Consider the following 16,139-nt stretch of genomic DNA (forward strand, 5'->3'; position numbering starts at 1 on the left):
TTCCAGTGAATTGGCTCAGCCTGTTTCTCTGTTACATGTATCCGTAGTTCGCTAGTTAACACCGGAAATTAGTTCCCATAATGTAATAGTGAGAGCACACACTGTTTCCCATCAGAGCTCAGCCCTCTGCTCTGTCACATGGTCACTGTTGGTTTTCACTCAGGATAGAGGACGGGGCAAACTAAAGTGGACGCAGAGGAAGAAAACACCGAGCATCACCTGTCCAGACACAATACCTCACGAGAGCATCCTTTTCTTTGGCCCGGAGACTTTTATCAGTGTTTGTGTTGTGTAGTGGCGCTATGAAGTGAAACTCCGCCATATTCAGCCCACCACGCCCGGAGCACAGCTACTAGGGTTGAAGACTCGCTTCTGCTTGTCTGTCCTCTGAACTTGTACAAACTTATTTCCTCTTCACAGGACAGGAACAAGGTAATACAAACAGCCTTGACACTAACGACTTCCTTAAATTTACATTTTGTTAAAGCTTGTTTTCGGCTCAGGGATAAACTATGTTGGCGAGCGCAGAGGGAATTCAGTTGGGGTTAATGAGAACATATTGACTTTATGATACTCTGGGATTTTTTTATTCGTGTGTAAACAACATTATGAATGTGTGTGTGTACCGTGGAAGGTGGAGTGCTATCCAGGAGTAATGACTCTGAGCTCCGTGGGGGCTTGCTGCCTCAGCCCAGAGGCCAAAGAAGCTCGGAGGATCAACGATGAGATTGAGAGACAGCTTCGCCGGGACAAGAAGGACTCACTGCGGGAGTACAAGCTCCTGCTGCTCGGTAAGGGACCAAAATACAGGCTGTCTGTAATATTTATATGAAAGGATAAACAGTAAAGTGGTCTTAGAAGTATTAACATCTTACTTAACCTTTTCATACCTGAGCAAATTGGCTTGATTTCTTTAAAAAACATAGGAAGAAGGCAGTGAGCAACTTAACTAGAAATGACCCAAAAATAAATAAATAAAATAAAATCAACAGTAAGAAGTTACAAGAATATTACCTGAAAAAAAGGCAAAAAAAAATTGGAAAAATACATACTCCAAAAATTAGACATTTTCCCCTGTTTTTTAATAATAATTTTAAAAGAATTATCAGTCTTTCTCAATTTTAAAAAAAATTGATTTTCAGGTCATTTTCAGGTCCTCTTTTACCAGTTTCTTGCTCATTCTCATTTTATTTTCCATGTTTTTGAAAAAATAAAATCAAATTGATTTGCTCAGGTTTCAAAGGTTTAAGTTAAGGGTTAAGTTGGAAAAAAAGCAGTATTCATTCAAATGTGCACTTAAATCATAGATGTATTAATGAAATGTAAAGTATCAAAACTAAGTGAAGTGAACACTTTCAGTGTTATTGTATTTTGTGTATCATTGTATTATTATTACTGATGCATTAACATGTAAGGAAGATGTTGATGTTGCAGGTTGAGTAGATTTAATTGTATGTGTTTTCAATGTATTGTTGGGTAGTTTGATTTACAACAATGCATTATTTTATGATGATCATTATCGTTTTGTATGTTAAATCCTAATCTATAAAGAAATCAGTTACTATAGCTGTTAAATAACGTCATGTAGTAGAACATGGAAATACTTGAGTAAAGTACAAGTACCTCAAAACTGTACAAACTGGAGTAAATATTACTGTCCAACATTGTCTAGCAGCATAAAGATGGTAAGATTAGCTCCATCGTGACAACAAAATATTGCTTACACATTAATCCACAAGTAATATTCCAATAATATACTGTATATATGATAAATAGAATATACTGAATGATGCTGTGAATTACCAGAGGATCTACGATACAATTATTATCATGATACTCAAGTCAGGATATGATATTATTGCGATTTTAAATATTGCGATATACTGAGTATTGTGATAAAATATATTGGGATTTATAACCTTTTCTGAACTGCATATTATGTCCCTGAAGGAAAACTATCTAATAAGATAAAGTTTTCAGTCTGTTCATCACCTCAGACATTTTTGCAACAGCAGCAGAATATATCTAGTGGACCATATTAATAATTTATATAATAAAATATCTATACTTGGCACTGCCACTGTGTGAAAAATATTGCAATACTATGCTGTATCGAAATTTTTCTCCCACCCCTAATTTTGCAGAACTTATAGTTTTTATACTGTAATTGTATTTTTGCTTCTAATACTTTTAAATGCAGGACTTTTTCTTGTCATTCTGTGTTTTAATATTGTGGTTTTGCTACTTTTCTAAGTTAAAAGATCTCACTAATTCTTCCACCACAATGATATAAATTATTTAAAGCTCCTCACCAAAAAAAAAGAAATAAATAAACATACAAATCCTTTACTTAATTGGCCTTGAAAGCACTTGAGTGCATAATGATGTGTTTGTGGTTCACTACGAACAGTTAATGTGCACTGTGAAATGATGCAGCTGTGTCTGGTCACAGTACAGGCCACCACAGAAAGCTCTACAGTGATAGCACAGTGGGTCGAAAAACATTATTATCATTGTAACCAGTAGCGTAAGGAGGATTCAGATCCATTAATGTGACTCACCACAATGTATTATCAGCTAAGTGTATTTTAAACAATAGAAAGTAAAGGTACTCATGCAGTAAAATGTTCCATGTGAGAGTTATTGATTATATGATTGGCTTGTTTTTATTGATGCATTAATGTGTGAGATGCATTTTGATCTTGTAGCTGGTTTAGGTGGAGCACATTTGAAGTAGCTAATTAGTGTTTGATAGTTTTATCTGTAACAATTCATAATTTTTATAAACAGATAATATACATAGTTAGTAGGTATAACCTTCATCTGTAAATTAACTAGTAACTACAGCTGTCAGGTGAATATAGTGGAGTAAAAGTACAATGTTTTCTCTGCAAAGTAATGTTGTAGAAGTTTAAAATAGCAGAAAATGTACCTCAAAACTGTACTCATTTACAGCAAATGAGTCTCCGTCTCTGATTATAGACACACATCAGTCCCAACTGGCAGATAAATGAATGATAGCTATATCACTTTTATTTGTGTTACTTGACAAAGGATGAGTCAGCAATGTTGTGTGTAAGTATAAGGTGTAGTATGGTCACACAGGTTCTGTTATTCTGCTTTCAAAAATGATTGACTCACACTAACTGTGAAACCACCCTTTTAGGTTCAAAAGTCAGACGTGTTGTTTCAGTGCTTTCCAAACGATGACCACATACTTTGAACAAGTCTTCAGTTTCAAACTGTGCAGCATGTTAGATTTAAATCAATCAGAATAATCCTATTTTTGAAAACCTCTTGTAAAATGAAAAAAGTAACACGCTGATCTCTTCACTCTGTCGACAAAGCTCTGTAACTGTTGCCAATAAATGCTTTCATTTCAGCTTCATCAGCCACAGGGGGGAAATGCTGCAACTTCTCCTAGTTCAGCTTTTTACAGGCAGGCACTGCTGAGATGACAAAATACTATTTGTAAAACTTGACTCAAAGTATAAACATAAGATCCTCAGGGCCGGGGAATAAGATAAAACCCAGACTAAGGTAATTCATGTACAGTAAGTCCAGGATTACACAACAGTGATGTGTGGAAGTACTTCACACACAACACAGGCTGGTGATAGTCTGTATTTTTACATTGTAAACAAATCCCATGAAGAGATCAAAGCTAACCATTAATTGATCCCACTCTCCCTCTGTCGAGAGAGCGTGATGTAGCTAATTTCTCTGTGCCATAGACTGCTCCATTATTCTAGCACAGAGTCTATAGGCACACTAGCAGCTCTGTGGGGCTGTACTTTGGCACAGTGGTGCTTTGAGTTAAATGCTAACATCAGCATGCTAACACGCTCACAGTGACAATGCTAAAAGGCTGATGTTTAGCAGGGGAAATGTTTACCATGGTTCCCATTTTAGTTTACACTTCTGTCATGGAGGAAAAGAGATCACCAAAATTAAGAACAGAGAAATGGACTGACACATCGTTGTGTTTGATTTTTTAATGGGATTGACAATTTAATAAATATAGAATAATTCCAGCCGTTTCTTTTACAGGGTAAAGGACCCAGACCCTACTTTCCCATGCATTATTGTCTAAGTGACTATTGGGAACAATGATTTTTAATATTAAGCTAAACAGGCTGCAATGTAACCACTCGGGGCATGTTCGCATCATCAGTTTTTGTCAAGTAAAAGTGCTTGTTTTTCCTCTGACATGCTCTGATTATTATTCTAAGTGTCTGACAACTTATGGACACAGAGATAGAACTTTTTGCAAAAGAGTAACATCCTTTTAGTTTAACCAAAACAGCCTCAAAATTACCATCGCCATACACACCAAACTCAATTTAATTTAACTGTAATTTTATCGTTGTAAAACAGACTTCATTCAAAATCAACAGCAAGATATGTCATTTAGATGTGAAATTATGCTGGTTCTATGCACAATAAAATTACTGTTGATTTAAATAGAGTCTGGTGAGTTTAGTGAGAGGGATTTTAGGTATCTGGCTAAACAAAAAGGATCTTACTCTTCAAAAGAAAGTTCTATCTCTGTAGGGATCCTTTCGATAAGTTGACAGACACTTACAGAAACAATCTGAGCCTGTCAGTGGCAAAAACAAACACTTTTAGTGGACGTAGATTGACAAAGCAGAAATGCCTCAAATGTTAATATTGCAATCTACATCACCTCCAACAGTTGCAGCGGTCTTGCTTAATGCTGGACTGATTTCAAAAACCGTTGTTCCCATAAGCCACATAGACACAGTAACATGGGAAAATAGAGTCCTGGCTGAAAATTTACTAAACCTACTTTTTAAGTTGATACGTGTGTGTACAGTAATGCTATGTATCTGTTGGTGAATAGGAACTGGTGAAAGTGGGAAGAGCACTTTCATCAAGCAGATGAGGATCATCCACGGCCGTGGATACTCTGACGAGGACAAGAGAGGCTTCACCAGGCTGGTCTACCAGAACATCTTCACAGCCATGCAGGCCATGATTCAAGCCATGAGCACATTACACATCCCCTACAAGTATGAACACAACAAGGTAAACCAGTCTGCTGCTTCTTTGTCCTTTCTTCCCTGTTTCTCACAGACATTGAAAAAGAGGTTTTACGACAGACTGTCCCACAGAAAGTGTGTGTATGGTTTACTGTCTGAGACACTGACAGAGCCTGCAGTGTGTATTAGGGTGAAGTACTTCTGGTAATTTGCAACGGTGTTTAGTTTTGCAATCCTGCTGCCAGAGAGTTGTGTCGTTTTACAGAGCAGGCTGTCGTTTGGAAAGTACGCATGATGTTACACTCCAGGCATGTAAAGACAGGTACTCCTGAGCCTAATACAAGTAAGAGACAAAATAGGAAGGGAAACAGGGACTTCCCCATTAATCATACAGGAATCTGTCCCTGTCACACTAACGGCAGGAGCTTATTAATCACGCAAATTTGCTGGTTCACACAAATATGGTACATTAGTTAAAATTCCAGGTAAGGACGAGAGGAGTCCACTTCCTGTGTCCTGTGACAAGGGTAAGAGGAGGGGGGGTCATGTAGCTGCGGTGGACCTTTGGCAGCATTAACCAAGTCTGAGTCAACACATGGGTTACAAAATGTGTCTTTTTCAGTCTCTGAGTGAGGGTGATGGTCTGTGCAGGCTCACAGGATGACACTGTTTGGCACTGAGCATGCAAATATTAGTAGTGAAGTGCAGAGGCTGCAGGTCAGAGAGGTTAAGAAACCAAGTGACCATTCACTGACTAAACTGCCCACTGAAACACTACAGGGCTTTTAATTTGAAATGGAAACAGGAAGTGTTGGGTTTGTATTAACAGCATAATACAGTAACAAATATGTAACAGGGCAAATGGTAGGTCAGTCTCTTAAAGGCCTGGTACCTTTTGCAATTTCGGCAATTAAAACCACTGTTAATGGTGGTTTACAGTATGTGTTGTGTGAGAATGGAAAGCTTGACAGGCTAAGCAACAGTAACTTGGGAATAGCTTCTCTGCATATGTGTTATACAGTGGTGCCATATGCAGATGGAAAGCAGGCACAGATCTCTATGATCTGCACTGTTAACGGGTGTTCCAAGCCCTAGTAATAGTAAAATGTAGGGGGGGCCAGTAAAAAAAAAAGTCCCTGAGAAACAGGAGCAGATGTGTGGATCAAAAACCTCGGTCCTAAGTTTGGAGGGGGGAAGTCAAATAAAGTCACACATTAACATTAAAGCGTTGTGGTAAACATGCCTCCAGTTGGATGCAATTACAATGTGCTGTGACAACTTCTCCGTGTTTTTAACGGCATTTCACCTGACCAATGGAAACACTTGACTCGATAGGTAAAAAGTAGTTGCTACAGTTAGCTAAAGTTATCTAGTAACATAGTGGTGTATCCATGTAAGAATGAAAGACCTTCCAGTTGTGGAGCCAAACATGGAAAAACTATTTATAGTTCACTAGACTCTTGTGTGTTTTCATCGGCACGCCGTGTTGGATTGTGTCCATACTGGGCAGATTGGTCAAGTTGTGGGAAAGATCACTTTGCTTTGTTTTGTATGGATCACATCCCCCCTTACTTTACTCCTCTTCATCCCCTATGGGACATAAGGATATCGATCCTTGGCAGCGTGTTGCGCCTCTCCCCATGACAAGTTCATCTTTTCCAACTCCAGTGTCACAGTTATGCGCCAGGTGGTTTTGGGCCATCCGGGTTTTCTTTTGTAATGGTGTCCATCTGAAGGCGACTCGTGATCCAGCCCTTCTCCACTCTTAGCATGTTGCATAGCCATCTCAAACGTCGGCGTGTATTATCTTTGGTGATGCTCCGGCTACCTGTTTTCTTGTACAGTTGAAGGCTGGAGATTTTGTTTGGCCCGGTGAATCACATCCAACTTGAGTTTAAATTTTCTGACAATACCTGCTGCCTGCAGGTTCATCCAACCCTTTTATGTTGTCATTTCCTCTATATCCAATTCACGCACCATATAGATTTATCTCTTCCTGCCCGCCATCTGAATTTTGCAGGTCTTAATGGTCAAGTCATTGCAAACAAGCTATTGGACTGAATATATGTTAGAGGAAAGAGTGAGCTTTAAGTAAATTGCTATTTTTTTGGATTGATCTCAGGAGGTAAGGGTATGGAGAGGAAAGAGGTAAATAAAGAGGTAAAAAAAAAAATAGGTTGGTACAGCAGCTTCTAAGGATCCCTTTAAATTTGTCCCATCATTTCTCCAAAGAGAAGAATGGGAGCATGAAAGTGCCAAAGCAAGAGCCATGAAATCAGTTTTAAAAGATGCACAAAAAGGGAAAGGCATTTAAGGGTATGGCTTCCCCCAGAAATGTGAAGAAAAGTAACTAAAAATAAACTTCTCAAGTTGTTTTGAACACTCATATAATCTCTGGTATCAGTTCCAGCCAAATTACTTCCTTGTACTTCTATGTTGTGTGTGAAGATATGTCAGCAAACAGCTCTCCAGATAGTATAAATTAAATTAGAGTTAACAGTGGTGTAATAAACTGGTTAAACCCATTTACAATATGTAGAGAATGATGTATTTTATAACTCTGGAATTTACCACAGTATGGCAGCTCATACACATCTGTATCATGGCAGGGTCACTATCTCCCTTTTATTACTGAAGTACTGGAAGAACCACAATCAAACACAGGTGCTAACCAACAAAATGACAATTGCCAAAGTCCCATGCAGCAGCAACTGAGAGTAAACAGACTCAGAGTAATTGCTCAGCCATAAATGACCATAAAAGTACTCTAAACAGCTTGTGCAGATTTTTACAAGAGTTTTCTGGCTGAACGATTGCACTGTGGGTGAACAAGTGGTATGCAGCCAGGGAAATATTTATTATTAATCAGACATAAATCAGGGCAGGAAGGGTAAAACAGAGAGATCAGTAATTCCAAGAAGACACAGGACATCGCTTTACAAACCCAGAAGAAGTGCGTTGTCCCGCATCGTTCTTAGCTCGTGGTGTAATTATTTTACATTAAGTGTACATTTTAGCCAGTAAAATATTACTCTAGAGCTGCAGCTAATGATTATTTTCACAATTGAGTAATTTACCAATTATTATAATATTTGTTTGGCCTATAAACATCAAATAACTGTGAAAACAGGGCGCCCCAATTGCTCACTAGGTAGAGCTATGGCAGCAGCCCAGGTACAAGTCTAGTCTAGCCTATGTGCCCTGTGCTGCATGTCATCCCTGTCTCCGCCCTGCCTTTCCTTTCTCTCCCTAACTGTCATAAATAACACAAAAATGCTAAAAGAAGTCTGTGTGTGTGAAAACTACTCATCACAGTTTCTTCATTCCCAAGGTAATCCATTTTTTGTCCAGCAAAAAAAGATGTTTGTAAAACTGTTGACAGGACAGGGTCCGCTGGTTACCATGGTCATTTCAGTAGATATCTCTGCAATACAATACATGGATCAGGGTTCCCATGGTCATGGAAAACCTGGAAAAGTCATGGAATATCACAATCATATTTTCCAGGCTCGGAAAAGTCACAGAATTAGTCAAAATCAATAAAAGAAAATTGGAAAAATCATGAAATTTTGTTGTGTGTAATGAAATTGTTACAGTAATTTTCTGTAGATAACCTTCCGCATAATGCAAAATTAATGGCAATTTATAGTTTCTGTAGCTGTCGGCATAACATAGCTCTAATATGTGTCGATATGTGACACTGTTTTGTTTACCATTGTGTACGTTTAGTCATTTTCTCCCTGTGTTAATCTCTCCCTCTATGTATTTCAGCCACCTGAATAATGTTTGAACAGAGTTTGAATCTAACATGTTTGAAAAACGCCGCCCAAGTGGAGCAAGCAAAAAAATCTTCATTATGTGTCCTTGAAAAGTCATGGAAAAGTTTGGAAATTTGGTCTATGAAAATGTGTGGGACCCCTGATAGATATTTTAAACTTAAGTTCTGGACATATCTTACACATTGCACCATAAAGCTTTATATGCATTTTATCTTTCATAACACTACAGTAACAATGCACAAGAACACAAACATGACATCATCTTCATCGTAAATCCCTCTGTATATTTGTGCCTGAGTGTGTTGGGTTATGTCATTCATTTCAGTGTGTCATCCATTTGTTGTTCAGGCAAATGCCAATCTTGTCCGTGCGGTTGATGTGGAGAAGGTCACAACATTAACCAGCCCTTATGCGGATGCCATCAAGAGCCTGTGGAGTGACCCGGGGATTCAGGAATGCTACAGTCGTAAGAGGGAATACCAGCTCTCAGACTCAGCCAAATAGTGAGTGTAAACAGAAACTAATAACTGCTCAGACATTGCCAAACACTTTCCATTGTTTCATCTGCTAGTCGTCTATTTAATGCACTCAGAGGGCTCTGTGATTATTCCATTTAAGGTTGTTGACAAAAGGCTTAAAAGCAGTGAAATACTATTTAAATTCTGGCTTATAGTGAAGTGGCAGACACAGAGACATCCATGATGTGAATATTTTAAGTCTCCTCTGTCCTTTACCTGCCTAACTCTGGGTTGTCCTCCTGTGTTAACAGCTATCTGAATGACATGGAGCGAATTTCTGATGCTGCTTATCTGCCAACCCAGCAGGATGTCCTGAGGGTGAGGGTGCCCACAACAGGTATTATAGAGTACCCCTTTGACCTGCAGAACGTGGTGTTCAGGTGAGTGTTTATGTCGGAGTGGTTTTGTTGTAACTAAGGTCATAGTGGAGGTCACAGTGAATAAGAATAAAATCTAATATATAGTTTTGTAATGTGAAATTGATATACTGTTTATCATTATAAGTTTTCTGGAAATTTAGTAGATAATGTGTTGACTGCTGAAAAATGTTTCTTCAGCGGCACTATGAGAATAGTTTAATTTGGTTAACACATTTCACACATGACACATTTACACACTGAGGATAAATTGTAAAACCTTTGGCAGCTTTTAAGTACAGTGTGTAGGAATTAGAGGCATCTATTGGCAGAATAATAAATATGTTTATGAAGTATCTGACCTATACGCCATTGGCACTGAACATGGACTCATGAGACCCAGTGGCCTTGAAGACTCCCTGGCTGTATCGCTTCTCCTGTGAGTAGGGAAAGCCCAGTCCAGCCCTTGATGATCACAGGAACAGTGAATCAGTACATGGGAAAGTGGAAGATGATGATGGTCTGCCTCAGTGAGTTTGCGTTGTTCCTCAGTAATGTCAGCAGACAGTTTCCCTTCCTCTCATGCCAGTTTCGTCACCTCTGCATAACTGAAATGATCTATATTCATTACGTCTTCGTTGATATCCTCAGCCATAGCAGTGGCTTTAGGGGCCGTACATATGCCGTGTTTTTTGCGCCCTCAGATTCGTTGTTTCCAATGAGGAGGTGTGGCAGGCGCGCTCCAACGCCAGCGTGATGCCTGTTTTTCAGGCCGTGATGGCTGCACCCTGAGTTAAACGAGTTCAACTTTTGGAATGCAGCAGCACGCACTGCATGTCATGTGATGAGGAAAAAACAATCACAGATGACAGATATCTTTCCCTCCTTCTATAATATCAGTCTGTGGAAAATATAGAAAATTTGATCATTTTGGTGCAGGGCCGCCAGAGCTTTTCTTCCGTCACACAGACAATATGCCCATACACAAACAGCACCTAGAAGAAGATCAGCTCTGCACTCAGGATTTCTGGTAAATAGGCTACAATACAGTACTTGTTAAAGTTGCTTAGCAACCTCAGAAGCAACCTGCTGCCGTATTCTTGAAAGCTGGATCAAAAAAAAGCACAAAAGTAGCGCCTAATGCCTGAGCTCGCATTTTCCAGGGAGTGACGCAGCATGTGTACGGCCCTTTAAACTTCATGTTAACGGTTTGTATCTACATACAGGGTGGGTCCTCTTCCACAGAATGCACCATGTTGTTCTACCGTAGCCCAGAACAGACAAACCAAACACTTGCTCTAGTTAGGGATGTTTGCGTTTTCATATTGGCCACCGTAGTTCTCCTTCAAAGCTTGAAGAGAAGTTTCAGTTGGTTGTGATCTGCAGTCTCACAGCTAGATGTCGCTAAATCCTACACACTGGACCTTTAATATTTATAAAACTATGACATTCCCATCAGCCGGGACTGTACTTTGTATTCAGTTCTACTCTCTGTTTGCATACTAACACGCTGAGATGGTAAACATTATCCTCATCAGTGTATTTGCATTGTCATGGTGAATCTTAGCATGCTGATGTTAGCATTCAGCTAAAAGCATTACTGTGCTTAAGTGCAGCCTCACTGAGCTGCTGGCATGGCTGTAGACTCTTAGTCTACAGCCTCCTGTGTCCTCTGACAAGACTAAAGAGCACTGTTGTGAAAGTAGAGAGACAAGTCGGAAGCCATTATGTCTTGTTAGTGTTTAATAGTCTTGTTGGAGCACAGCTGGACCTTGTTTAATAATTAATTGTCAGGGGTCCGTGCTGTTGTTTTGCCCATTTATACTGTAGTATTACAAGTTTCATTAGTGATGTCAAATCAGGCCAGCTTTGGAAGTTGTGTTTTCTGTAATAATGAAACACTTAAATCATTTCATCAAATCAAATCATCTCATTTTGAGTCCAGCAGATTATTTGAGGAAGTGAAAGTTTCAATTCCCATATTTTAACCTTGATTCCACAAAAGCAAATGCTTACAGTTTCCTGGTGAAAGCACTGTAGCGTTTCAACACATACCAAACAGATTTTAGGTAATGGCAATTACACAGATAAAACTAAGCAGTACATTGATATAATGTTGATACTGTGATATTAGACTAGATTTAATTTATTGTATTGTTAATGTAAATATGCAATGGATGCTCCAATGCTGCAATATAGTTATCTGGTGCAGCTTTGTGAACTTACTACACTGCTCTGGGTTAAACGTCAGGGGTCATCATGTCTACATTACCAATGGTCAAGCTCTCCTCATATTATTTATATTAAGGGATTTAATAATCTAATCCATCACCATAACCCAGCACTGAATACAAAGAATCAAACTGGCTGTAAATTAGTAATATACAGATTTTTTTTTTTTAATGATGTCTTGACCTTGTGGCTGTAGGATGGTGGATGTGGGCGGCCAGCGTTCAGAGAGGAGGAAGTGGATTCACTGTTTTGAGGAAGTCACTTCCATCATGTTCCTTGTGGCGCTCAGCGAGTACGATCAGGTCCTTGTTGAGTCTGCCAATGAGGTAAATCTGTTGCAATTATGGGATAATCTGTTCCTGTATATGCTGTCAGTCTGTATAAGGAAATGAAAGGGGCTCACTTTGGGACGATCAAAAAAATCAGTGGCAGGGACACAAAGGGACATTGTGTCTTTTGTTTAAGGCCAAACCTGTTAGGTGGAGATGATGACCTAGATTTCCTAGAGTCCAGCACCAGTCTCGCTTCTCTCTTTTTCTCTCTCTCTCTCACTCTTTCTGGTCACAATGATAGACCTCATCCTCACTCTCCTCTGTGGCAGTTCACACAGTTCACCTGCAGGGGGAGCTCTTTAGTCGCTCTGTTCAGCAAAGTGCACTACTCAGAGAGGCTTGTTCACTTGATGAGATCACAGCCAATTGAATTTGCTCACACATACAATCACTGCTGAAGTACTGCTGTCAAACACTATTTCTGGTCCCATGTTTCTGCTCATGCTAAGATGTTTGTGTCATGTGTTCTTCAAAGAATCGCATGGAGGAGAGCCTAGCCTTGTTCCAGACAATCATAAAATACAAGTGGTTCAAAGATTCCTCAGTCATCTTGTTCCTCAACAAGATCGATTTACTGGAGGAGAAAATCATGTATTCGCATTTGGTCGACTACTTCCCTGAGTACGATGGTAAGAGAAAAAAGTTTTATTCCAGAAATGCAGCTGAGCATGATGGTATTTATGTTTTGAACACAACGTCATAGTACCATAATTAAACATCTCTTGCTGTTTGTTTATTTCTAATAGCTGTGTCTTTAAGTGACTCTACCTAATTTGTAAAAGAAGAATTACAGCAGTTGTCCTTGTACAGATGAAAAGTTGAACTCATAAGCAATAAAACACACCCCTGCTTGATGTAATACACAGTCATTTTGCTGCTACAGCACCATTTTTATTATGCAGTCTATGTCTATTCTCTTCTTTACTTATGCTACTGTTACATTGTTTTGGCATGTCACAGATAAACATTTCAAAAGATTTATCACAAAAGTAAACCAACAACTAAATGCACTAGAAGGTATTGTTTTCTGCTTGTGGTCCCATTTTAGTCGCCCACAGTCAGGTCGCCTAATGATGATGTCTTTAAATTGTCCAGGTTTGGACAATTGTGCAAAAAAAATACAATAAAACATAACAGCCATCAAACCGACTCAGTAATCTCTATGCTGGAGCAATACATATCTATTAAGTTACTTAACATTAACCATCATAAACTACTGGTCATACCCCAGTGACTGTATATAAAGATGGACAATGCATCTCCACTTCCTCCCGCTGTACAAAATGAAGCCAAAATATCATTGATACAAGTGTTGCCATCATTCGCTGGTGGTCATTTGGAGCTAGAGTCTGTGCAGCAGCAATTTCCGTGGTATTGACTTCCCGCCCATACACCGGTCTGACTAATCACCAGTAGCACTATTATTACAAGCGTATGGATTGGCACACACAGCTGTTAATTATGACGTCCAACCTGCTTTTCATAGCGTCAAATAGCTAATTAAAACCAAACTTATCAGAAAACAAATACTTGAACATATGTCACCACGATAAGAGCTACCTTAAATGACAGAAACAATCTTTGGGAAAAATGTATTTGACCTGTACGTTGACCTTTCAGTGTGACACATGTCCCATTCGCTAACATGGAGGGGACGGGGTTTATGACTTATACTGCAGCCAGCCACCAGGGGGCGACTAAGATGTTTTGGCTTCATTGTTATAAACAGTCTATGGTCAAACAAGATCAAGTACAGCTGTTGCAGCATGTACTAAATTGATCAAGGGTGTTTAATTGCTTTTGAATTCAACTTCTCATATGAAAGTTTTGAAGTTTGTGTCGCTTACTCTTTTAAAAGTTACATTGTCTTACCTAAATGTTCTGCATCAGTTTTATATTTCTGAACTAGCCTGTCTTTATTCCTGAGCTTTTATGTAACTACTGAAAATACTACAGTGACTTTAATGTGCTGTTCCTGCCCTCTGTCTCTGCCTCTGTCCCTGCCTCTGCCTCTGTCTCTGTCTCTTCCAGGTCCCCAGCGGGATCTCAAGGCAGTGAAAGAATTCATCTTAGATATGTTTGTCAGTCTCAATCCAAACGAGAAAAAAATCATCTACTCCCACTTCACCTGCGCGACAGACACAGACAACATTCGATTTGTCTTCAGTGCAGTGAAGGACCACATCTTGCATACCAACCTGGAAGTCTACAACTTGGTTTAAAACGGCTGTGTTGCTGCTGTAATTCAATCGGCTTTGTACAGCTGGCAGTCCGGAGAACTCTGCAGTGATTCAGTTTGCCTCACACTGCTGCTGAACACTATAATCCACAACAGGAAATTGAGAAGCTACAGAGCTTGTCGCCAAATGACTGTACTACTGATGTATTTCAAATTTTCCTGTTAGGCTCTTTGAAAATGGATGTCTCCAGCTATAATGAAGTGTGTCCTGACAATTAAAGCGCTGCCTAAGTGAGGAGTCTATTATAGTATGCACTCTGAAATTTATGGAGCTCTTTGTGAGCGAGCAGTAACGGTATAAATGCACGTGGATGGATTGAGAGGGGGGGAAAAAGTATTTCAGTGGCCTCAAAAGCCTCTGAGGACTTGTAATGTACTAGGTCTCTCCTTCAGGGAATCTGTGGAAGTGAATGTAGACTAACTGCAATGCAGCACCTCACATCACTAACCCAAGTTGCTCGTGGTTTATTGTTTGTTTTTTTTAAGTTGAAAACTGTTTCAAATACTCTAAATGCTTAGTTTGAGTCTTGACTTAATGGCAAGTGGAGTAAAAAGTAACACTAACGGACACATTTCATTGGTATTTGTGCTGATATTCTGTATGTGTGTACCTCACTTATTATTTCCACAACCTCATTTCAAGTTTCACAAGACTTTGTTCACTTTGCATTTATCTGTGATGGCATTAGTCTTAAACCACTTTAAGTGAGCACGGCATTAACATGTTTTTTTAATGTAATTTAGCACATTTCAAAGGGAATCCTACTGTCACCCTAGTGTGTCCATGCAGTTCAGGGACTATTTGATTAGTTTTCATGTCTAAAATTAATTTGCTTAATAATTTGATCCATTATTTATCTGAATGTAAATATCACACGGTACATTAATGGTACACATTCTTCACCTTTCCCTGCATCAAGGTCGATGTTTAGAGGCTAACTGCTAAAGAGATAACTATTGTGTGTAATAATCTCTGAGGTATTAAAGTAATGCATTCTTGATCTTTTTTTTCATATGCTGTTCAAGGGTATTAAATGCATGAATAAAAAGCTAATGAGAGCGTATCCATGGCACTAATGTTTACACGACCCCTTTTCTTTTCGTTAGAAATAATTACAGCCTAGTCTGAACGGTTTAATTTATGGTTCGATTTCACTGTCACTGTGACATCTTAATGCAGTCTTAGTGTTTTTAATGTGATTGGATAAATAAACAGACATTTGCTGCTCAGTTTTTCATTCTTTGTCCTTGTTTACATACCAGCTCCAGCACACTGTTGGTTTAGCATTCAAGTGTTTGTCTTCTTGGCTGCTCTGTCGGCTCATCTGGAGCAGGGTTGGGTCCTGAAATCCTCCTCTGTGATACATCCATCTGGCTGGAGGCTGCAGCAGCACTTCTGTTAGGGGTCCATAGTTTTGGTGTTGTACAAAGGGAAATAAAGTGTGGCAAAGATTCTTTACTTTTTAGACATTGAAAATTATGTGGGAGTAATGTGTAAGCAGTGGCGCAGTGGGGAATATACGGGTTATATCCACCTATTTTTCTCAACGTTTACAGCATACCCACCTAGCAGCAAAGAAGCCACTGGAATACCTACCTAACCTACCCATCTCCCTAGTAGCACACTCATCTCATCAACTATCCCTCCACCACTGTGTGGATGCAGGGGTAAACAGATTC

At 39.2% G+C, this 16,139-nt stretch overlaps 1 protein-coding gene across 1 annotated transcript; it reads left to right on the forward strand.

Annotated features, from left to right (window-relative positions):
- The first annotated feature begins 86 nt into the window (after positions 1 to 86).
- LOC126396101 (guanine nucleotide-binding protein G(q) subunit alpha-like) lies at positions 87 to 15,689 on the forward strand. Its single transcript, XM_050053943.1, has 8 exons — positions 87 to 432; positions 635 to 791; positions 4,865 to 5,049; positions 9,131 to 9,285; positions 9,552 to 9,680; positions 12,085 to 12,214; positions 12,696 to 12,849; positions 14,252 to 15,689. The coding sequence occupies exons 2-8, from the start codon at positions 656 to 658 to the stop codon at positions 14,440 to 14,442; spliced, it is 1,080 nt and encodes a 359-aa protein (XP_049909900.1). The 5' UTR covers positions 87 to 432; positions 635 to 655; the 3' UTR covers positions 14,443 to 15,689.
- Positions 15,690 to 16,139: the final 450 nt, after the last annotated feature.

This window comes from Epinephelus moara, chromosome 9 (genome assembly GCF_006386435.1).
Source record: "Epinephelus moara isolate mb chromosome 9, YSFRI_EMoa_1.0, whole genome shotgun sequence".
In the NCBI taxonomy this organism is placed as follows: Eukaryota; Metazoa; Chordata; class Actinopteri; order Perciformes; family Serranidae; genus Epinephelus; species Epinephelus moara.

Bases quoted from the DNA above. Each gene is read 5' to 3' on its own strand.
- LOC126396101 (XM_050053943.1), top strand. From the start codon at position 656: ATGACTCTGAGCTCCGTGGGGGCTTGCTGCCTCAGCCCAGAGGCCAAA. The intron at 792-4,864 runs GTAAGGGACCAA...GTTGGTGAATAG, and splicing joins GTACAAGCTCCTGCTGCTCG to GAACTGGTGAAAGTGGGAAG. The intron at 9,286-9,551 runs GTGAGTGTAAAC...CTGTGTTAACAG, and splicing joins CTCTCAGACTCAGCCAAATA to CTATCTGAATGACATGGAGC.